Source organism: Schistocerca gregaria, chromosome X, assembly GCF_023897955.1.
Source record: "Schistocerca gregaria isolate iqSchGreg1 chromosome X, iqSchGreg1.2, whole genome shotgun sequence".
In the NCBI taxonomy this organism is placed as follows: domain Eukaryota; kingdom Metazoa; phylum Arthropoda; class Insecta; order Orthoptera; family Acrididae; genus Schistocerca; species Schistocerca gregaria.
Genome location: NC_064931.1, coordinates 822,067,973 through 822,092,026, shown reverse-complemented (window position 1 = coordinate 822,092,026; position 24,054 = coordinate 822,067,973). Strand labels below are relative to the sequence as shown.

Sequence of the window (24,054 nt, the reverse complement as noted above, 5' to 3'; positions counted from 1 at the left end):
AAAAGTCATTGGAAATCCTTGGCAGAAATACTGAGCTATGCTGCCTCTAAAGCCATCCATAATTGTGAAAGTGTTGCTGGTGCGGGATGTTGTTCATAAACTGGCCTCTGTATAATGTTCCATAAATGTTCAATGGGACTTATGTAAGGAAATCTGGGTGGCCAAATCATTCGGTCGAACTGTCCAGAATGTTCTTCAAACCAGTCACAAGCAATTGTCGTCCAGTGAAATGACATTATTGTTTGGGAACATGCAGGCCATGAATGGCTGCAGATGGTCTTCAAGTAGCCAAACATAATCGTTTTCAGACAATGATCGGTTCAGTTGGACCAGATGACCCAGTCCATTCTATGTAAACACAGCCTACACCATTATGGAGCCACCAGGAGCTTGCACAGTACCTTGTTGACAACTTGGGTCCAGGGCTTCATGGGGTCTGCACCACACTCAAACCCTACCAGCAGTTCTTACCAACTAAACTAAGACACAACAGACAAAGCCACAATTTTCTAGTCATCTAGTGTCCAACCAATACTGTCACGAGTCCAGGAGAGATGCTGCACGCGATGTACTATTAACAGAGACCCTCGCACTGGTCGTCTACTGCAATATCCCATTATTGCCTAATTTCACCACTGTCTATTAGATATGTTTGTGATACATCCCACATTGATTTCTGTGGTTATCTCACGCAGTGTTGCTTGCCTATTAGCACTAACAACTCTATGCAGTGCCCTCTGCTCTGTCATTAAGTGAAGGCTGTTGACCACTGTGTTTTCCATTGTGAGAGGTAATGCCTGAAATTTGGCATTCTCAGCACACTCTTGACACTGTGGATTTTGGAATATAGAATCCCCTAACGATTTCCAAAATGGAATGTCTGATGTGTCTAGCTCCAACCACCAGTCTGCATTCATGTGGCCATAATCACATGAGAAACGTTTTTACAGGACTCACCTGAATACAAATGACAAGCCCACCAATGCGCTGCCCTTTTATACATTGTGTACACGATACTAGCACCGTCTGTGTATGTGCATATCGCTATCCCATGACTTTTGTCATCGTACATATTGAACGGTTGTGTAGTGTCTGTGATTCATTTGTTGAAGTTGTCAGTGATCAGATGACACTCAGGAGACCTGTCTGCCCTCTGTTTTGATTCTGCAGGCAGTAACTGTGCTGAATTTAGAGGCAAACATTGTTTGCAACATTAATTATTGGGTGCAACCAAGTTCTGACAGCATTGGCCTGAGGAACATTGCCACACCCATAGACAAGTTACTGGTCATCCGCATAGTACGGATGAATGTCAAAATTTATGTGTTGTGCGAGTGAAACTGGCTCACTGAAAGTCATCCAGAGAAGAAATCTGGGCTCATGTTGCACCTGCTGTTGCTAAAGGCCATTGGGGACAGTCTGTCTGCAGCAGTACGAAGATCACATGTGCATCTAGCCAGGCCACCACTGACAAGCACAGGTACTCTTGATTTGTGAAAGAATTTACTGGAGAGTGGAATGGTGCTTTGTTGTCTTCAGTGAGGGAAGTAGGTCCTATCTGTATACAAGTGATGTATATCCATGTGTACAGTAGCAGTCCCACTCCAGGCTTCATTCTGTGTGTGTGGGGGGGGGGGGGGGGGGGGGGGGATAGAGAGATAGATCTAGTGACCCTGCTGGTCAGCGCAGTTTCTGTACATTACAAATACCACGTTGCATTATAGCAGCAATATGTGGATTTGCACTGTCCTGCTAAAAAAAAAAAAAAAAAAAAAAAAAAAAAAAAAAAAAAAAAAAAAAAGCACATCACTTCCCAGCCAGTATGGTAGTAGTATGGTGGTAGAAACCTGTGTAAAGTAGCGGGCACTGCTTCTCTGCTTATTTTACCCTGCAGAAACATCAGATGTGACTGAGAGTTTTATCTGATGGCATTCCTCCCCCTCCCACACACACACACACACACACACACACACAGCAGTGACATCAGTTAAAACTCGCAGTCACATTTTATGTTTTTGCAGGGTAAAATAAGCAGTGCCTGCTACTTTCCACAGGTTATCACCATACTACTGCCATATTGGCTAGGAGGTGATGTGCTTTTTTTAACAGGACAGTGCAAATCCACATATTGCTGCTACTATGCAACGTGGTTTTTGTGATGTACAGAAACTGCACTGACCTAATAGTGCTTTAAGAACATTAGAGTACTGTTTCTAATGGGGTACAGCAGCTAGATTGTGACTACTCTCCCTCCCTCCCACTCCACCCCCCCCCCTCCCCGTCTCTGCTGTGGAGAATGTGGTAGCGTGTGTTCCCCACATTTGTAGACTGTTTAAGAAAAAATATTGCTATGTTTCTCAATCGCTATGGTTCAATTATGAGTTTCCGAAACAGAATCTTGTTGCAGTCTCAGCTGATGGGGATGCAGTAATGACCGAAAAGAAGAAAGGTGTAATTGCTTTAATAAAGCAAAAATTTCCCAGTTTTTGTTCTTACAGGCTAGGGCTTCTATAGCTGATGTTGTGAGTAAAGATTTCCCCTCATATGTAAACCACTTTAAATCTTTCCTTGATAAACTGTATACAGTTTATCACCAGTTGCGTAAAAATGCCAGTGAATTGAAAGTTCATGCAGAGGAACTTGAAACTGTAGTCAAAAAAAAAAAGGGGGGGGGGGAGGAGGGGGATTTAAGATACAAGATGGGTTGCTTCTAGGTATAGAGCAGTCTCAGCTGTGTTGGAAAATTTTGAAGTTTTAGTGACACATTTCATAAGTGACAAAAATGGTCCCAAAAGAGACAAAACTGATAGTCCTGTATGGAGGACTCCTTATGGGGACCTGGACGTCATGAGGGCCGAAAAATGTATTTTTTAATTTAATTAAATTCTGTGATTTTTTCCTGCTTCTAAAAATATATACTTTATGTATAGCACCTCATCATTTTCATGTTTAAATGCCTTTCTAAACCATATGGGCCATTTGAATGCCTAGCTGTCACACTACTATTAAACACAAAACCTTGCCTAGTGTCTCGTTATTTAGTTTTGGTGCTGCTGTTTCCATAGTAACTCATTTGTATAATATCCTTGAAGAATGTATCAACTGTGCTATGATAAGGCATTTATTACAATCGATCTCTGTCAATACAAGTAGACTGTTGATGTGTAAACTGCCTACGTAGCCTTTCACCTTTAATTTTAGTCCTATTTTTGCACTTGCTGCATTTTAGTGACACTCGTCCATTGTTGTTTCCGTTTTGGCGCTAAAGACTACACTGTTCAGCGCCCATAACACCATATCCACTCCACAATACAAGTAGATTACATGAGTTCACTTCTGCTTTTCATGTGTATTGATGTTGTAAACTTGTTGTTGTGATTGCGTATTTCAACCATTTTACACTGTAAAAAGCCAAAAATGAAGTTTAATAAGTCAAATTTTATGGAATGCCTGTTGTCAGAAAGAGTAAAAATGAAGAAGTTGTTATGCTGCATGAAGTATGGTTAGGTCTAAAAGTTCACCAGGCAGTGCTTCAGAATGCAAGTCAAAGCATCTTACTAAAAATGAACAAGATGTTGGTGTTGTAAATAGTGAAAATAATGGTTATATTTTAATTAGTAAGTGCAAGCTTTCAGAATTGCTTTTGTCTGTTGCTAAATGTAAATACTGTTACAGTGAGAGATTCCATACATTTCGTGAAGACATAAGTAAGAAAAGAGGCGTAGCCAGCAAAATTGTAGTGGAATGTCAAGTGTGTAAAGTAACAAAATTTACAATGACATATCGTTTAACATGCACAAAATGTAGTGAAGTGAATATTTGCCTTACTTATGCCATAAGGTGTATTGGGAATGGAAGAAAAGCAGCCCAGATATTTTGTGCTATGATGGATGATCTCCCTCCTCCATCTGTCAGATTTGAGAGGTATTATAATGCCTTAACAGAAACCAGTGAAGCATTTATGCAGAGGGCAGCAAAAGAAACCAGATATATTGTCAATCCACTGATAATATTGCTGCATTGTATGGTTCCTGGCCAAAGAGAAGCCATACATCACTGAATGGAATTGTCACATTTACCTCTGTAGATACAGACAAGGTGCTGGATTGTGAATGTCAGGCAGAACACTGCCAATAAGGTAAATGAACACAAGTGTGACAACTTTGAAGGTTTCATTGGTGGTATGGGAAGCAAGGGGGCAGTTGCTGTTTTTAGTAGGTCACTTGCTACATGTGGTGTGCAGTACTCTCTCTGTCTTGGTGATGGTGACTCTAAAGGCTTCAATAATGTTACTGCTGCTAAACCATATCGTGAAACTAAAATTAAAATAAAAAATGGAATGTATTACGACATGTGCAGAAGAAAATTGGGGCAAGACTTAGAAAACACTGCAAGGACATTGCAGGAAAACAAATTCTCTGATAGCAAAGCAATTGATGGACAATGCAGACTCACCAGATCAGAAATAGAAAACTTCACAGAATATTATGATCTAGCCATCGGGAGAAACAGCGAAAGTGTCTGTGATATGAGAAAAGCAATTTAGGCAACTCTTTTCACAGGATATCCTCTGATGAATATCCACAGCATGACCTGTGCCCGAATGGAAATACTTCATAGTGTAAATGTAATAGATGTGATGCAAATGGACAAATACACAAACAGGCACACCCCATTCCAGAAACTGTTGTGGTAGAACTTAAGCCAACATATAGAGATCTTTCAGATTCTACACTCCTGCAAAAATGTTTACGTGGCAAAACACGGAATCTGAATGAAAGCTTTAGTTGTGTTTGGAAACACTTGCCAAAAGCCGTATTTGTTGGCATGTTGGGTTTTCAGGCAAGGATAAGAAAGAAGAGAAAGAAAACTAAAGATGAAGAAAAGGACACTCAGAATCAACAAGAATATGGAGCTGAATGTTTTGACATTTTATCATTGAGAAGAAAATGACATACAAATCTTTAGTTTCAGTCTCCTACAATCAACATTTTTTTCATACTTAGGTATCATTATCTCATCCAAAATTAAAACTACGAAAATAAAATTTTGCATAAATAATAATATAATGGTTGCCTAATAGTGAACCTTGTTATTCAATAATGTATTAAATATTTTAATAACTTTGTTTAAAAATAAACAAAAGAACAAATTGGTAAATATTCTTGGTTTACTATTTCGACAAGTTAATAATTATAAAAATAAAATTAGTTTTGGCTTTTTATTTTGAGTAGCGTGAAGGTACAGTATACCTAAAATAAAAATTACTTGTAACTCAGTATGTAAGATAAAAATCAATATTCACTCCATGTATTCCACAGTTTCTAATTTTTTTTTTTTTTTTTTTTCATATAGAGGTAAGAATATACTAATTATTTGGTTAAAGCTTTATTCCAATATCTGTTAGATTTTTAAATTATTAAATTTCAAAATACCAGTTACAACTACAGACCATGATGTCCAGATCCCCTTAAACCCATAACCCATGCCAGCTTTGTATTAGACCTTGCATTGATGTGTGATACTCTTCAGAAGTTGGCAGACCTCAGTGTTGACTTGCAAGCTAGTGGCGTAAGAGTTTATTCAACCCATAAGAAGATACGCCAGCAAGTTACGGTGTTTTCTGAAAGAAAGGCAAAAACCTGGTCCATACTACATTGAAGCTTTGGAAGCAGCAGCACTGTTAATAGTTAAAGGCTTGACTCTTGAAAAAGGAGCAAGAAATAAAGGCAATTGCATTGATGCTGTGAAGTGCTCCCTGCCGCTGTTGGATAAGCAGCTGCAGCAGCAAGTCATATACTCCTAGCTCACTCATTTGTTACATAGTGTAATTCTTAATTTTTTTGCGTTTTTTGGTACTTGCATTGTTTAATTCATAAATTTCGGGCGCATTATAGTATTTGAGAGTTGTAGCATCACATTTTAGTACCTGAATAGTGTAAAATCGCGTAGTCTCCTTCCGTCGCCGAGCAGTGTGACAGCAGTGCGCAAGTAGCAGCATTACTGCATTTACTACGCAATCTTGTATTTTAATAACCGTTTAAATTTTGTGTCTATTTGTTTGCGCTCTCTTTGTAGATTAGTTCAGACGTTCTTTGCACAACAGTTTTTAGCATGGAGAGGGACTGCAACTGTTGTGTTCGGATGCAGGCTGAGTTGGCATCCCTTCGCTCCCAGCTTCAGGCAGCGTTGGCTTTGGTCACACAGCTTGAGGCTGTTGCCAATGGGCATCACTCTGGGGGTTCGGATAGGGGTTTGTTGGGGACGGCCAGCTCGTCCCACGCATCCCCCGATCGGACTAAGACTGTGGTTGCCCGGGATACTGCCCGCATTGAGGCTGATCCCTCACCTGTGGTAGAGTGGGAGGTCGTCTCAAGGTGTGGCAGGCGGGCGAAAGACATTCCGGAGGGCTGAACGGAAGGCCTCTCCAGTTTGTCTGACGAACCGGTTTCAGGCTCTGCCTCAGGCTGATACTGATCTTCGGCCTGACATGGCTGCTTGTCCTGTTCCAGAGGTTGCCCCTCAGTCTGCAAGATCCATGCGGTCACAGAGGGTGGGCTTACTGGTAGTTGGGAGCTCCAACGTCAGGTGCGTAATGGGGACCCTTAGGGATATGGCAGCAAGAGAGGGGAAGTGTGCATACCAGGGGGAGTCATTCCAGATGTGGAAGGGTCCTTCCGGATGCCATGAAGGGTACAGGGTGCACCCATCTGCGGGTGGTCACTCATGTCGGCATCAATGATGTGTGTCGCTATGAATCGGTGGAAATCCTCTCTGGCTTCCGGCGGCTATCTGATTTGGTGAAGACTACCAGTCTTGCTAGCGGGATGAAAGCAGAGCTCATCATCTGCAGCATCGTCGACAGAACTGACTGCGGAACTTTGGCACAGAGCCGAGTGGAGGGTCTGAATCTGAGGCCGAGACGGTTCTGCGACCGTGTGGGCTGCAGATTCCTCGACTTGCGCCATAGGGTGGTGGGGTTTTGGGTTCCGCTGGATAGGTCAGGAGTCCACTACACGCAAAAAACGGCTACACGAGTAGCAGGGGTTGTGTGACGTGGGCGGTGATAGAAAGCACCGAAGCTGAAATCGTTATAGATGCAGAAAGCTAGCTGAAACCAGAGATAAATTCTGCCGAAATTTTTACAAAGGTACAGACGGTGTTTAGAAAGGATAGATTGCATGCAACCGGTGGTGGAGTGTTCATCACTGTTAGTAGTAGTTTATCCTGTAATGAAGTAAAAGTGGATAGTTCCTGTGAATTATTATTGGTGGAGGTTACACTCAACAACCGAGCTAGGTTAATAATTGGCTCCTTTTACTGACCTCCCGACTCAGCAGCATTAGTGGCAGAACAACTGAGAGAAAATTTGGAATACATTTCACATAAATTTTCTCAGCATGTTATAATCTTAGGTTGAGATTTCAATTTACCAGATATAGAGTGGGACACTCAGATGTTTAGGACGGGTGGTAGGGACAGAGCATCGAGTAACACTATCCGAAAATACCTCGAGCAATGAAACAGAGAACCGACTCATGGAGATAACATCTTGGACCTACTGATAACAAACAGACCCGAACATTTCGACTCTGTATGTGCAGAACAGGGAATCAGTTATCATAAGGCCGTTGCAGCATCCCTAAATATGGAAGTTAATAGGAATATAAAACAAAGGGAGGAAGGTTTATCTGTTTAGCAAGCGTAATAGAAGGCAGATTTCAGACTACCTAACAGATCAAAACAAAAATTTCTGTTCCGACACTGACAATGTTGAGTGTTTATGGAAAAAGTTTAAGGCAATTGTAAAATGCGTTTTAGACAGGTACATGCCGAGTAAAACTGTGAGGGACGGGAAAAACCCACCGTGGTACAACAACAAAGTTAGGAAACTAGTGCGAAAGAAAAGAGAGCTTCACTCCAAGTTTAATCGCAGCCAAAACCTCTCAGACAAACAGAAGCTAAACGATGTCAAAGTTAGCTTAAGGAGGGCTACGCGTGAAGCGTTCAGTGAATTCGAAAGTAAAATTCTATGTACCGACTTGACAGAAAATCCTAGGAAGTTCTGGTCTTATGTTAAATCAGTAAGTGGCTCGAAACAGCATATCCATAGACTCCGGGATGATGATGGCATTGAAACAGAGGATGACACGTGTAAAGTTGAAATACTAAACACCTTTTTCCAAAGCTGTTTCACAGAGGAAGACCGCACTGCAGTTCCTTCTCTAAATCCTTGCACAAATGAAAAAATGGCTAACATCGAAATAAGTGTCCAAGGAATAGAAAAGCAACTGAAATCACTCGACAGAGGAAAGTCCACTGGACCTGACGGGATACCAATTCGATTCTACACAGAGTACGCGAAAGAACTTGCCCCCTTCTAACAACCGTGTACCGCAAGTCTCTAGAGGAGTGCAAGGTTCCAAATAATTGGAAAAGAGCACAGGTAGTCCCAGTCTTCAAGAAGGGTCGTCGAGCAGATGCGCAAAACTATACACCTATATCTCTGACGTCGATCTGTTGAAGAATTTTAGAACATGTTTTTTGCTCGAGTATCATGTCGTTTTTGCAAATCCAGAATCTACTCTGTAGGAATCAACATGGATTCCGGAAACAGCTATCGTGTGAGACCCAACTCGCTTTATTTGTTCATGAGAGCCAGAAAATCTTAGATACAGGCTCCCAGGTAGATGCTATTTTCCTTGACTTCCGGAAGGCGTTCGATACAGTTCCGCACTGTCGCCTGATGAACAAAGTAAGAGCCTATGGAGTATCAGCCTAGCTGTGTGGCTGGATTGAAGAGTTTTTAGCAAACAGAACACAGCATGTTGTTATCAATGGAGAGACGTCTACAGACGTTAAAGTAACCTCTGGCGTGCCACAGGGGAGTGTTATGGGACCATTGCTTTTCACAATATATATAAATGACCTAGTAGATAGTGTCAGAAGTTCCATGCGGCTTTTCGCGGATGATGCTGTAGTATACAGAGAAGTTGCAGCATTAGAAAATTGTAGTGAAATGCAGGAAGATCTGCAGCGGATAGGCACTTGGTGCAGGGAGTGGCAACTGACCCTTAACATAGACAAATGTAATGTATTGCGAATACATAGAAAGAAGGATCCTTTATTGTATGATTATATGATAGCAGAACAAACACTGGTAGCAGTTACTGCTGTAAAATATCTGGGAGTAGGCGTATGGAACGATTTGAAGTGGAATGATCATATAAAATTAATTGTTGGTAAGGCGGGTACCAGGTTGAGATTCATTGGGAGAGTCCTTAGAAAATGTAGTCCATCAACAAAGGAGGTGGCTTACAAAACACTCATTCGGCCTATACTTGAGTATTGCTCATCAGTGTGGGATCCGTAATCAGGTTGACGGAGAAGATAGAGAAGATCTAAAGAAGAGCGGCGCGTTTCGTCGCAGGGTTATTTGGTAACCGTGATAGCGTTACGGAGATGTTTACGAAAGTCTTTATTAGCAAGTTCGGCCATATGGTAGGTATGAAATGCAATAATGTCTCTGTCAACAAAACTTTCAAGTCCAGGAACATGTGGTACTCCAGAACCTCCACGGACTATGGCTACAGTAAACCAGCCATTACCATGACCAAATGAATCATTAATATCTAAACTAAAGTTACGACGACAACCACAGAAAACAGAAGGTCCATCCAGCAAGGCTTGAGCAGCGACAGACTTGACTGGTATAGGATTATTCTTGTGTCCAGCTGTTGTAGCAAACTCAATGTTCTCGATGGTTTTTTACACTGTCTGTTTAGAACGGCGACGGTATCTTCTGTACGGCATCTTTGCAGCATTCAATGCAGTTGCCTGTGCAGCAGCAGCAGTGCGAATGAGCCGCTGTGCGGCGCTCGCTCGCTTATATAGAAGTCCGATAACGCAGACTCTGCAAGAGAAGCGCTCTGCGTTGCGGTGTAGCTTGCTCACCAGGTTTCGAGAAGATGCGTTTCTGGATGAGACATCGAATATATTGCGTCCCCCTACTTACACCTCCCGAGGAGATAACGAATGTAAAATTAGAGAGATTAGAGCGCGCACGGAGGCTTTCAGACAGTCGTTCTTCCCGCGAACCATACGTGACTGGAACAGAAAAGGGAGGTAATGACAGTGGCACGTAAAGTGCCCTCCGCCACACACTGTTGGGTGGCTTGCGGAGTATAAATGTAGATGTAGAAGTTTTATGAGTCCCTGGACAGGTGTGTGGGGAACCAGTTTTTAATATCAGAAAATTCAAATCCCAGAATTGGCTACAGTTTTGAACACTACCACTTGGCCAGAAAATTGGGATGTCACTAGTGAAGAAGCAGAAGTAAGAAACTTGTGTAAACATTTCAACCTCCGTGAAAGACAAATCTTAAAAGGCTTACATGAATAACTTGCTTAGAAGAAATTTGCAATGTATCTCTTGCCCCTTATCACCATGAGCAGCATCCCAGTTTCAACAAGTGAATGTGAAAAAGCCTTCTCGTAAATGAACTTGATCTTGACTCCACAAGAGCATCATTGCATCTTAATACAGTACCAAATTGTGTTTTCATCAAATTGGTTACTACTCCACTAAGAATATTCTAATCTGTAGATTATGTGAATTCATGGTTCCTGAAAGAAGGACATCTGGTGACTCAGCACGAAAAGCAAGGAGAGGAAGTGGGAAAATACCAGTGGACAGCCCCTTTTACCAGTTCAGAAGGCCCTGTAAGCAGCACAGCAAAATGACACGCTATAATAGTGCTTATATTTGTGTGTTCACTTAATTTAAAAATTCAAAATGATTACAAATACTGAGTGCAGTTACCACCTTGACATGTTGACCGCAAATAAATTAACCCAATGCAACCTTCATTTAACTGAATTTCAGGACCCTCAGTTACACCCAGATAATTTCTGTGTTGAAACTTCCTGGCAGATTAAAACTGTGTGCCCGACCGAGACTCGAACTCGGGACCTCTGCCTTTGGTGGGCAAGTGCTCTACCATCTGAGCTACCGAAACACGACTCACGCCCGGTCCTCACAGCTTTACTTGTGCCAGCATCTCGTCTCCTACCTTCCAGACTTTACAGAAGCTCTCCTGCGAACCATTCTGGAAACATCCCCCAGGCTGTGGCTAAGCCATGTCTCTGCAGTATCCTTTCTTTCATGAGTGCTATTTCTGCAAGGTTCACAGGAGAGCTTCCGTAAAGTTTGGAAGGTAGGAGACGAGATGCTGGCAGAAGTAAAGCTGTGAGGACCAGGCTCGAGTCGTGCTTCGGTAGCTCAAATGGTAGAGCACTTGCCCGCGAAAGGCAAAGGTCCCGAGTTCGAGTCTTGGTCGGGCACACCGTTTTAATCTGCCAGGAAGTTTCATGTCAGCGCACACTCCGCTGCAGAGTGAAAATCTCATTCTGGAATTTCTGTGTTACTGACCTCCAATTAGAATTAACCCCAGACCTCCCAATTACGGCCTGTTAGTTTGTTTAGTTCCATGTGCAGCACAGCCAAACACTGCATAATTGCCTAAAATTGTTAGATCATGTTGTTTTGTCAACTACAACTGAGAGTACCATGTAAAAAATGGAACCAACCTGATTTTTTGTCGTCTCTCTTTCTTTGCCTCTTTAGTAGTGCGCCAGTCTGTAGCTGTGAAACTGAAAATCTTAATGAATAGTGGTTGGTGTTCACTTAATAATGTATACAACTTCACAGTTTTGGGTTCAGTTTTTCACACATTTATCAAACTTGATGTCATATTGTTGAGACCATGACCAGTTTCCTAACTTTGCGATACAAGTAATGCCTAACTCAGATTAACTCTCTCATACAACAAGAGTCCAATGGCAGAGTTTATCACATAAATCCTAATGTTATTAAAGCATGGTTTTCAGAAATAGTACCATTGGATTGATTGTTGTTCTAAAAGTCTTCAAAACAAAATACTGAGTGTGGCACAGAACACAGCTCACATTTACATCATGCATGACAGTAAACACAGTGCCTTGCAGTAATCTATCAAAACAAAGTTGTACATAGATATTTCACTTGGTCCATTCGTTAATGACAGTCATAGTGTTCCAATGACACTGATGGTCTAAATTTCTATTATTTACAACACAATTTAGTCAGAGTAATCACAGACTTGCAGTAGAGAATTCACCAATGGGTTCTTAAGCACCAAAATTACCAAGTCTTTTCAGACACTTACACTTGCACTTTCATGGAAATGTTAGTACATTCACATTCAAATGCTGACCACTTTACTCAGAAGAGTTATGTGGAGTTGTTGCCAAAGTGAATGGCTCCCTCAGCCTACTTAGAGGTGGGATGGGTCCCATAAAGACCGGTGTAAGGACATGTTTAAGATGAAAAGTGAAAAGAGGCCTCTTGTTGAAAATTTTTTATTTTTAGTTATTGTAATTTTTACACTCAGAATTAAATTCTGAACAGTTTGCAAAAAAAAAAAAAAAAAAAAAAAAAAAAAAAAAAAAAAAAAAATCTATCTCTAAATTTAAGGGTGTTATGAAAGGATGAATATTTTTTAAGGAAAAGAGGTGTTTTGAGGTGATGCATTTTAAAGAATCGCTTTATTACCATTGTTAATTGGGGGGACTGGTGCTGCCATCTGGAAAGTAAATCTTTGCACCGCTATGTGGCAAGAGCTGCATATCTGATGAGTCAGTGTCTGGAGTGGCATTCATCTGGGAAGATGTGTTGCGTGTCCACAGTGATTTCCGTAATACTTTGTGTTTGGTGTGTGGCGATTTTACGATGGATCCGCAGACAGAGCAGCGTGTGTGTATCACATTCTGTGCGAATCTCGGGAAAAGTGCTACAGAGACCCGTGCAATGATCCAACAAGTGTTTGGGGGACAGAGCATGAGCCATACGTGTGTGTTTGAGTGGCATGTTCAGTTCAGGGCTGGCTGTACAGATGTCGAAGATGATGCTCACACTGGAAGGCCCGCTAACCACACAATGTCAGATATTGTTGCCAAACTTCAACAATTGGTTCATGTGGATCGACGTCAAACCTTTCAAGGCGTTGCGGATGAAGTGGGTATTGGTTATAGGACATGTCAACGAATGTTGACTGACAAACTGGGCATGCATAGTGTTGCCACAAAATTTGTGCCAAGGATCTTGACTGCTGATCAGAAGGCACAGCATGTTGAAGTGTGCACAGACCTTCATCAGACCGTAACTGATGATCCAACCTTCTTGTCATGGGTTATCACCGGCGACAAGAGCTGGATTTGTGGTTATGACCCAGAGACAAAGCAACAATCATCCCAGTGAAAGAGCCCAGGCTCTCCAAGACCCAAAAAAGTGAGACAGGTGAAGAGCAAAGTGAAGAGCATGATCTTCATTTTCTTTGATACCAAGGGAATTGTGCACAAAGAATTCATCCCACCCAACCAAACAGTGAATTCCATGTACTACTGTGACGTTTTGCGACAGCTCCGTGAAAATGTGCAACGTCGACAGCTCGATCTTTGGCATTAAGGGAACTGGCTGCTGCATTACGACAACACGCCCTGTCACACATCCTTGCTCACCAGGACCTTTTTGGCAAAAAACAACATGGCAATTGTGCTCCACCCACCATACTCGCCAGATTTGGCATCTTGCGACTTCACGCTATTCCCAAAACTGAAACTCAAGTTGAAAGGCCGTTGGTTCGATGCTCTAGAGCAGATTCAAGAAGCATCGCTGGCGGTGATAAAAACACCTTCAAAGAACAGGACTTCCGAAAACGTGTGACCAGTGGCAGAAGCACTGGGACCAGTGTATACATGCGGATGTGAACTACGTAGAGGGTGATGGTGACCATTAGTCCAAAGGTAAGGTTTTCAACAGATGGCAGCACCAGTTCTGAAAAGTTTGGATTCCACCTCACATATTACCCTTAAAATGTCCTTTGTGAAATGGTAGAGAGTTTCTTAAGTTAATGTTACAGATTATGGGGTTACTCCCTTCAGACCTATAGCACATTACAGACAACACAAATTTAAAACCAAGTAAATTGGGCCCAAATTGAAAAAAAAAAAAACTGTGGCACTGTGCTGTTTTTTGGCAACAAATTGGTATTTTTATTCTATATTATGGCCAATTGCAAATCAGCAATGTCCATAGGCATTTATAATTTTCATATAAAAAGGGAACACTTGTCTTGTTTGGCATTATTGTAATCACAAAATGTTCTTTTATACAAGGCTGCGCTGATCTCCTTAAAATGCCTGTAAAATTTAGGAGATGCTGCATTGTGAAGCATTACATACACAGCTGTGCGATTTTGTAAAGAGGACTCTTGTTGAGCCAGTGCCATTTTCCAATAATGAGAAGAGGTCCATTTCCAGAAGACTACTGCTGGATGCAAATAACTTTCAGATCACTACAAGCATTTACAGAATGAAGTAAATTACTACAATACACAAACAAGTGAAAAAACGGATGGTTTAAATATTATCAAATGATTTTGCTTCTACTGAACATTTTTCTCCTCCGTCAAGAGGTCCCTTTTTGCTTTCCATCTATAATATTGTGATTTTGGAAACTATACAATCATTTGAAAGACCGATAGATTAGCTTTTGCTACTCAGGGTGGACTGTAAGTATTAACAGTAATTTGCTTTATGAAATATGTGGTGGTCTAAGGAATTACAAAGATTTGTGAAATGGTTTCATATCTCTACATTGAGAATACGCTGTTTACAGGTACAATTGCTGTATTGCAAATTATGCAAAAAAATCTTAATTAATGACCTAATCAATAAGAAAGTTGTCACTTTGTAAATAAAAGTCAGGTCAATAAAAGTATAAGGTAAGAATTTAACAAGCATAGAAGCAAAATCTGCCATGGAAAATGTAACTGGTCACAAACTTGAACATTAATTATTCTCACAAATATTGAAACATGTCACTGAAAAGTCACAAAACCAGTCTTTCTAATGAGTGCCGTCACTGAGTCCGTAAATACACATAAGCTCACATGAAATTTGCCATTATTTACTGTAGTAGATTTTTTTAATTAGGCATAACTTTTAATAAACATGCCTTTAAATAAAATTAATTATATTTTAACAGTCAGCTGATACAAGACTTTTAACTTCAGTGTTGAAACAGAATTAAATATGATTTAATAATAAGTGGGCAGCTTCATACATTCATTATATATTCACGATTCAGAAAATCAGAACCAAATACCAGTAAAAATAGAAAAAAATTATTAATAGGGATATAAGAAGAGCAGATGGAAAATTCTGGCTTGCTTTGTCTTGTGGTCGCTTGGTACCCATTACAGAACAGCAGAACCTTCTTCTTTCGATCTGAATTTATAACTGAATTAGGCTCATTAACTGTTGAGGTCTGCTGCATGTTTCCTACACATACAAGAGACTCATCTCCACTAAACCCCAGCAGTTGGTCAAATCTATTGGTGATCCACTAAGTGAAACTGTCTGAATAAAACCTTCTCGTAGAAGCCTTCTTACAAAGTGTCAGTTCACATTTGCTGGCTCCTTCTCCCTCTTCATTCTATCTAGTTCATCCCTCACGTTTTCTGACTGCATCTGAAGAGCACAGATCTTACACTCCAGGCCCTCTGTTAACTTATATTTCTATGTATCTTGGAATTTCAGGAGAGGATTTCACCGGAATGCCCACTAGTTTTCCCACTGCATTTCTTCCTCAATGAAAATACTTTGCATAAGTCTCACATTGGAACCCACTACTCACAAACATGTGACACAGTCCACACTTCTAACACATGGTAAAAATTTTATGTGATGGTAGTAATGCTACTAGTTTTATTAACTTCCAAATTTTACTCTCTAGAATGTATTGGCTGCTACTAACACCACTACTCCACCACAAATACTTCACACTATTACTTGTCTAAAACAAAAGTTTCACCCATCCACTGGTAGACCCAACCAACAATGAACACTGCTAAATCCTTGCACCCCACCCGCCTCCAAAATGTGGATATTAAATTTGGTGTCGTGAATTCACTCTGTAAAATTTTTGTATGTTGTCACCCTTCCAGCTGTGTGTATAGCCCCCTCATCAATGCTGGCCACATTTTTAGCCGCTCAGCTTTGGTGGCATGGCCTAGTGCATGCATTCCTGTTGTAAACATTACAGAGAATACATCAGTTCAGTTTCTGCAATGTGCCCAGTTAACACGAAATTTAATATGGAAAATGTGCAGGATCAATGGATAAGCTTGTACAACATCCTCTAGATGTGTATCTTCTAAACAGGATTGTTAGGGATGAAAGAGGCCGACATGGCTTGAGATCCATGTCAGAAAACTAAAACAATGGAGCGAACCTTTAATCATAGATTTAAATGTAGCCAAAACCTTGTTCCCCTCTCGAAAGCACATGAGGAAAATGAATTTTAAAAAGTTTTATTTTATCATGATGGTCAGTTCTCTCCCTGTATCTGGCAGTCAGCTATCTTCAGATTTGTTGAGAAAGTTGGTGATTATAATTTTGTGGAAAGCTTTCACTGTGTCCCCCCCCCCCCCCAAAAAAAAAAAAACTTTTGTTTTATTGATTGCCACCTGAATTTACTGATTATAACCATGGCAGTTTTTCCCCTGTTACATGATAATACAAAACAAGTTGCTCTTCTTCAAACTTTTTGGACTTCCTCATCAACCCACTCACCAATATTCCAAAAAAGGATTGGCAAGTGTAGTGTAGGCAGTCTCTTTAGCAGATTTGTTGCATCACTTTAAGTGTTGTGCCAGTAAAATACAGCCTTTGTTTGCCTTCCCCACAATATTTTGTGTGTGATGGTTCCGATCTACATTATATGACGTAGTAATCAATAGGTTATTAGTTGAATCAATGACCTTTAAGTCTGTGGGTGACAAATTTTCTTTTTAGTGTAATGTGGAGGACCTCTCGCTTTTTATTGTTCACACCATGCAGCTATTTTGTCTAAATCATTTTGCAATTCCCGCATGAAAATCGTGTATAAAATGAGGTGTAATGATAGAGGGAGTCAGGTGTGCCAGCAATCACAGCATGTTGATATTATCAGAAAAGGCATTATTAGTGAAGTGTTACTATCAGCATGGAGAATCCACTACTGCTGTAAGATCTCTTGCACACATCATTTGGTGAGGATGGCATCCTCAGTCACCACTTCCATCATGCTTGGCCTCCCAGGTCCCCAGACCTCAATCCGTAAGATTATTGGTTGTTAGGTTACCTGAAGTTGCAAGTCTTCCAAAATTGGCCTACCTCATCAAGGGTGCTAAAAGACTGCATGTGACGGAAATTTCTCACCATACGTACTGATACACTGTACAGTGCTGTTCACAGCACTGACCCTTTATGAATGACAGCCAACATGTTGAGAACATTGTCTTCCCTAAAACTCAGTTATTATGTTAGTTATTGCTATTGTCTTGTTTGAAGCACTATGTGTTGGTCATTTTGTGCACTGTTTTTGGTTTCAACATAATCCCATGTCATTTCAAGCATATGTCAGTTTTTACCCCTCGACCTACATTATTTCATGAAGTATTGAATTTTCAAATGTTAACGGATATTTGAGTCACCCTGTAGATTAAGAACAACAATGGGCCAGAATCCCAGATATCATCTCAGTTTCACTTGATGACTTCCCCCAATTATTATAAACTGTGGCCTTTCTGACAGAATATCGTAAATCTTGTTGCACAACTGAGAAGATACTTCATAACACACAATTTGATTGGAGGTTATTTGTGAGGAACAGTGTCAACAGTTTTCTGGAAATCTAGAAATATGGAATCAAATTGAGATCCCCTGTCGATAAAACTCGTTAGTTTGTTTGAATAAAGAGCCAGTTGTTTAACAAAAACAATGTTTTTTTTTTTATTCTTACTGGATTTGTGCCAACAGAACAATTTCCTCAGAGTATTTTGTAATGTTGGAATGCATTATATGTGCCAGAATCCTACTACAAACTGATATCAATGAGATGGGTATAAATTCAGTGGTTTATGTCTATTTCCTTTCTTGTGTGTTGGTGTGATTTGTGCAGCTTTCCTTTCTTAAGATATAGATCTTCTGCCAAGCAATTGGTTATATACAGTTGCTAATAATACAGCTGCTTCATCAGCATACTCTGAAAGGAACCTAACTGGTATATAATCTGCACAGGAAGAGTAGCCTTTATTAAATGCCTCAAGTTACTTCAGTGTACCAAGTGTATCTGTGAAGGACAATCAAAAGATTTCCGTTTGATGGCATTGCTGCAGTGTATATGAAATGTAGTGTGACTCCAATGTCGGTATTTAAACACTGACATGTAGCCAAGAGAGAAGTGTGCCATTTAAGTCATTCCGACGTGCATGCAATAAATGTGGAAATGTGAACTGTGGGGATGTTATAGCCAAATGCGTTGTAACAGTACCAGCATGCTGTTATTCTTTTTTGTTTGCCAAAGGACAAACACTGGTTGACATCCATTGGAGAATGTGTATGGGGCAGCATGTCTGTTGAAACCCACCCTTGTGGAATGGTGCACCAAGAAATGCTGCTGCTTCATGATAATGCATGTCCTCATGCCGCAAAAGTGATGATGCAGAAGATAAGCCAACTCAAGTGGGTGACACTCGAGCACCCACCCTATAATCGTGATCGCTCCCCATGCTATTATCATGCCTTCAATCCCTCAAAAAAAGTTTTCAAAGGGTTGACAATTCCTGTCTGACAAGAATGTGCAGCAGGCAGTAACAGACTTCTTCGCACAATAGGAAACGGTGTTTTAGAAAACAGTCGCACCTTATACACTGGTGTGCAAAGCTTAAGGACGAAAGTCACTGTTGTATGATTTGTCACAGCAGAGTAACATAGCTTAATGAAGCTAGGACCATACGTACAAAGAAATGCTACAGTATAGTACAAAAAGTAACAGTAGAAATTACACAATGAGACGTATAGAAATGATACTTTGATTTCTAGACAATAATTACACGGAAATCACTGCAATTTATAAAAGACAGGAGATATGGTTCTTAGTAGGGTGTGTGTGATCATGGACAGCAATGCATGCTCTGTAACATGCTTCCATGCTGCCACAAAGTTGGTTACAAGTTCTTTGTGGTAGGAGGTACCATTCCTCCACCAGTGGGGCTGACAACTGTGGGATGGTTATTGGTGCATGTGGATGTGCTGCAGTGTATCTCTCTGATGCTTCCCATTGTGCTTGATGGGATTTAAGTTGGGGGGAACAGGCAGGGAAGTCCATTCGCAAAATATCCTCTCATTGCAAGAGTTGCTCCATCTGTGCAGTTTGAAGCAGTCATCCATAAAAATGAAGTCAGAGCCGAATGCACCCTTGAAAAGATGCACATTGGAAAGTAGTACTGTGTCACAATAATGCTATTCGGTGAGTGTACCTTGTTAAAATATCTGAAGGTCAGTACGCCCATGCAACAGCATGCTTCCCCACACCATGATATGAGGTTTATTTTTGGTGGGTTTGGATATAATGGTGTTTAGTTTTACTACAATGACCTAGTGATTACTAATTCCTGTATCCATCATTAGACACACTATTTGCTCGAGACTTTTGTTTCTAAGAGATCTAGTACGTTGCCGTAATGATTTACACATAATTTGAGGTGAGTCAGTATTCTTGCAGTTTTGAGTTGCATTTGAATTTCTCTCTCAAGTTGAGAGATCTTAACATGTGGGTCATTCATCCATTCTTTGTGTGTACTTTGCTGGCTTGTATTTTGAAAATAAATGATTTTCTAAGTTAAAAGAGCTGGTCTTCAAGTTAGATTATATCATAAATACTGATTGCCAACATCAGCTGTAAGTGGTTTTTCTGAACTCAAGCTTTGTTTAAACACACACACACACACACACACACACACACACACACACACACACACACACACAAAATTACGTGTTTATTCACACTTGGTAAAAATCTCTCCCCTATGTAATGAATTGTAAAGCATATGTACAAATAAGAATTTTATAATATTACTGAGTTTAACTGGTTATTCTTATTTTTAGGTATGCAAATGTGGAATACATTTTGAATGGCAGATGTGAAAGGGGAACTGTTCTTTTAGAAAATCCTAACAATTCTGTTCTGAAATTAGATGAATTTGTTAATGAGGTATGCCAAGTACAATTTCTCTTTATCAAGTTATTTTTATTGATTAATAAATTTACATTGATAACTGACAAAATGTTCCCTATTGTAGCTTACAGAGTTATTTAACCTGTCTGGGCATTACACATTATCATCGCCTGTCAAAATTGCTCTGAAACAAGAAGAAAATGCAGCATTATTTCACAAGAAGACACTATTTTTGCACCCGAATGGAAACTCCAATATCGCCAGGTAACTGTGTGCCCCTGTGTTGGAACATGCATTATAGTTGTTTTTCATGTTATGTACTCCAGTTTCTGATTCCAACTGTTAACTGCCTGCCTCCAGAACAAACTAGCCTGTATTTTTGCAAAGTTGGAGGATGTTAAACACCTAAGATTCCACAGTATCTGTACTCCCCCACCCCACACCCCCATAATCGATGACTGTTTTAGCAAACTTGGCAAATGCCATTTTCTCAGAATGTGTTTTTTAACGGATACTGGTACTTTAATAAGAGTGTTATACAATGTCTGAAAGAAAATAGGACAACACTGAATATTTGCGATTGTAAAATGTGCATGGATATAGCAAATTTTTACAAAACTATAGGTCCTCATTTTTTTTTTATTTATTTTTTTTCCCAAGATTTCCACTAATCCTCCTTTCATACTGCATGTTTGAAACTTAAAATTTAAAAGTTGCATTTTTTGTCGCTTAACTGCACAACATCCTACATGATAAACCAACTATTTGGTAATTGTTTTTTGGACAACAATGCATAATATCTCACTTCTCTTTCCTGTTCAGCTGCTATTTTACTAGCTGTTATAGTGCACTTTTGTTGGAACATCATTATTAAGATGTTCGAAGAGCCATAATAGTCTGAAAGAGTTCTGGAGTTGAGAAGTGCAAGATAAATCAGGAGTTCTCAACAAAAAGACGGAGTAGTACACGATTGCACCAACAGAGTAGTACACAATTGCACTGTCGAATGTGAATATTGAAAAGATCATAAAATTTTGCATTTGATCATCAAAGATTGACAATTTTTACCATTTTGAAATAATGTATTGCCATCCACCAGCTGTACCAACACGACCCTATTCCTGTACTGGTTTTGGTTTGTAAAACCATCGTCATTGGAGGGAAAGCTAGACATTGGTGATTTACACATATACAGGGTATTACAAAAAGGTACGGCCAAACTTTCCGGAAACATTCCTCACACACAAAGAAAGAAAATATGTTATGTGGACATGTGTACGGAAACACTTACTTTCCATGTTAGAGCTCATGTTATTACTTCTCTTCAAATCACATTAATCATGGAATGGAAACACACAGCAACAGAACGTACCAGCGTGACTTCAAACACTTTGTTACAAGAAACGTTCAAAATGTCCTCCATTAGCGAGGATACATGCATCCACCCTCCGTCGCATGGAATCCCTGATGCGCTGATGCAGCCCTGGAGAATGGCGTATTGTATCACAGCAGTCCGCAATACAAGCACGAAGAGTCTCTATATTTGGTACCGGGGTTGTGTAGACAAGAGCTTTCAAATGCCCCCATAAATGAAAGTCAAGAGGGTTGAGGTCAGGAGAGCATGGAGGCTATGGAATTCGTCCGCCTCTACCAATCCATCGGTCACCGAATCTGTTGTTGAGAAGCATACGAACACTTCGACTGAAGTGTGCAGGAGCTCCATCACGCATGAACCACATGTTGTGTCGTACTTGTAAAGGCACATGTTCTAGCAGCACAGGTAGAGTATCCCATATGAAATCATGATAACATGCTCCATTGAGTGTTGGTGGACGAACATGAGGCCCAATCAAGACATCACTAACAATGCGTGCCCAAACGTTTGCAGAAAATCTGTGTTGATGACGTGATTGCACAATTGCGTGCGGATTCTCGTCAGCCCACACATGTTGATTGTGAAAATTAACAATTTGATCACGTTGGAATAACGAAACTAAAATGAGCTCTAACATGGAAATTAAGCGTTTCTGGACACATGCCCACATAACAACTTTTCTTTATTTGTGTGTGAGGAATGTTTCCTGAAAGTTTGGCCATACCTTTTTGTAACACCGTGTATATCAATAAAATGGCACTTCACTATAAACTTGACCCTGACTTGGCTTGCACAACATTTGCTAATCAACTTGTGTCAGAGGATCACAGTCAAGAACTTGAAATATTTTAAGTTGAGTTTTGTAAAATATTTCAAGTTTGTGATCCTGATTTTCTGATGAAAGTTGCTGTAATGGTTAGCAAATGTTGGTTGAACCAAGTCAGAGGCAAGTTTACACTGAAGTGGCATTCTACTGATATGCATGTGTAAGTCACCAATGTTCTGGTTTTACCTCCAATGATGGTTTTATGAAGTAAATCCAGTATAGTAATAAAGTTATGTTGATACAGCTTGTTGTTTGAAATGCATTATTTGAAGCACTTGACAGCTTCAAGAAAATTATTTTAGCAGCTTTGTGGAAAAGTGAGTTACGCTCATTTTCCCATGCACGAAACTCTAAAACAGCTACTGCAAATGACAAATGTCGTAAATGAAAGATGGAGAGCATCAATTTCTTTGTGAAAAGAGTATCCACATTTTAAAATTCACTCACCCATTTGTGCAAAGATACAAATAAAAGTGTGAAAGTATCCATAGCACCAAAGAAGAAATAATGTGGATATGTTGAGTTTTATAAAAAATTGTCATTTCTAACTTTTTTCCTCGATAACAGAGGTTAGTGATGAACTTCAATTATTCCTTCATGAACCATTATCTCCATGGATAACCCGTACTATATTTTTGAAATTTTTTGAATCAACGATATTGAGTACAACTAAAAAATACCTCTCCTATAAAATTCTGTAAATGGCATTTGTTGACTTTTGTTAAAAAGGTTGTTACACTAGTAATGGAAAGGCTAGGTTCACAGTTGCTTTGTTTCACTATTTGTGCCATATATTAATCTTTAGCCCTTAGTTGTAATATTTCAGTTAAACCTGTATCATAGCAAGCAATGACTGACAGCCAAGTAACTGTATGATACATCATCGTTTTGTTTCAGGGTACAGTCTCCTGGGGAAAACAGGAGCTGACACTACTACAACCATGAACGTTAAATTTGTGTGTGAAAATGCTACATTATCATCATCAAGTTAAAGTAAAAATGGGGCTCAGTAATTTTTAAGTTTTGCACTACCATCACTTGGAATATCATTGTACACTAGAAACATCTTCCACCATTATCCAGGATCACCACTCCCCACAAAATTGTGTGTGCGTTTTGTAGCATTAAATCAATAACATTGAAGGACATTTAATAAAATTTGACAGTAGCATCAGATAATTACACAGTGAGAGAGAAAATCATTGCAAAGAACAGCACATCTGTAATCAGTTGAAAGTAAGCATCAGCAGAGTTCTGTTGTAATAATGTGAAGTCTCAGCATAGCTAAAGCCTGTTAACAACTGCAAAATTCCTATCATATCGCTACAATTTAGCCAAAGTGTATACCAATAAAATAAATAGCATGAGAGTATGTGATATTGCATACGAGCAATTATTATATGTTATTAGGGTAAGAAACTAACTGATCAGCCATATTACATATCTCAGTATGTTTTATATTAGTGTGATTATTCCAGATGGGTGATGCATACTCTGCAGTTTAGCAGTGCGGATCAAGGGTGAGAAGCTGAGAACATCTCAAGTACTACTAATAAGCTTACAGATCACATTATTCTGGTGACAGATTAAGCTTTACTCTGCGGTACTGAGAGTGCCATTGTGAGAGACTATCTCATCACTCAATGTTGTATTCTCCTTGCTGTTGGTTCCTATTCCTAATTTGCAAAGTTTCAAAGTTTTCAAATGCTGTTGACTCAAAAGTTTTAGCTTGCACAATAACACTTTGTCTGA

The 24,054-nt window shown here is 39.9% G+C and overlaps 1 protein-coding gene across 2 annotated transcripts in view; it reads left to right on the top strand.

The window, feature by feature from the left end:
- LOC126299320 (isoleucine--tRNA ligase, cytoplasmic) overlaps nt 1-23,674 on the top strand; it is a 173,465-nt gene extending 149,791 nt beyond the window's left edge. For both annotated transcript variants that reach the window (XM_049991146.1, XM_049991145.1), the window contains 3 exons: nt 20,032-20,137; nt 20,226-20,365; nt 23,200-23,674. In XM_049991146.1, coding sequence (XP_049847103.1) covers nt 20,032-20,137; nt 20,226-20,365; nt 23,200-23,230 — 277 coding nt within the window. In that variant the 3' untranslated portion in view covers nt 23,231-23,674. The remainder of the gene's footprint in view (nt 1-20,031; nt 20,138-20,225; nt 20,366-23,199) is intronic.
- The last annotated feature ends 380 nt before the right edge of the window (nt 23,675-24,054 follow it).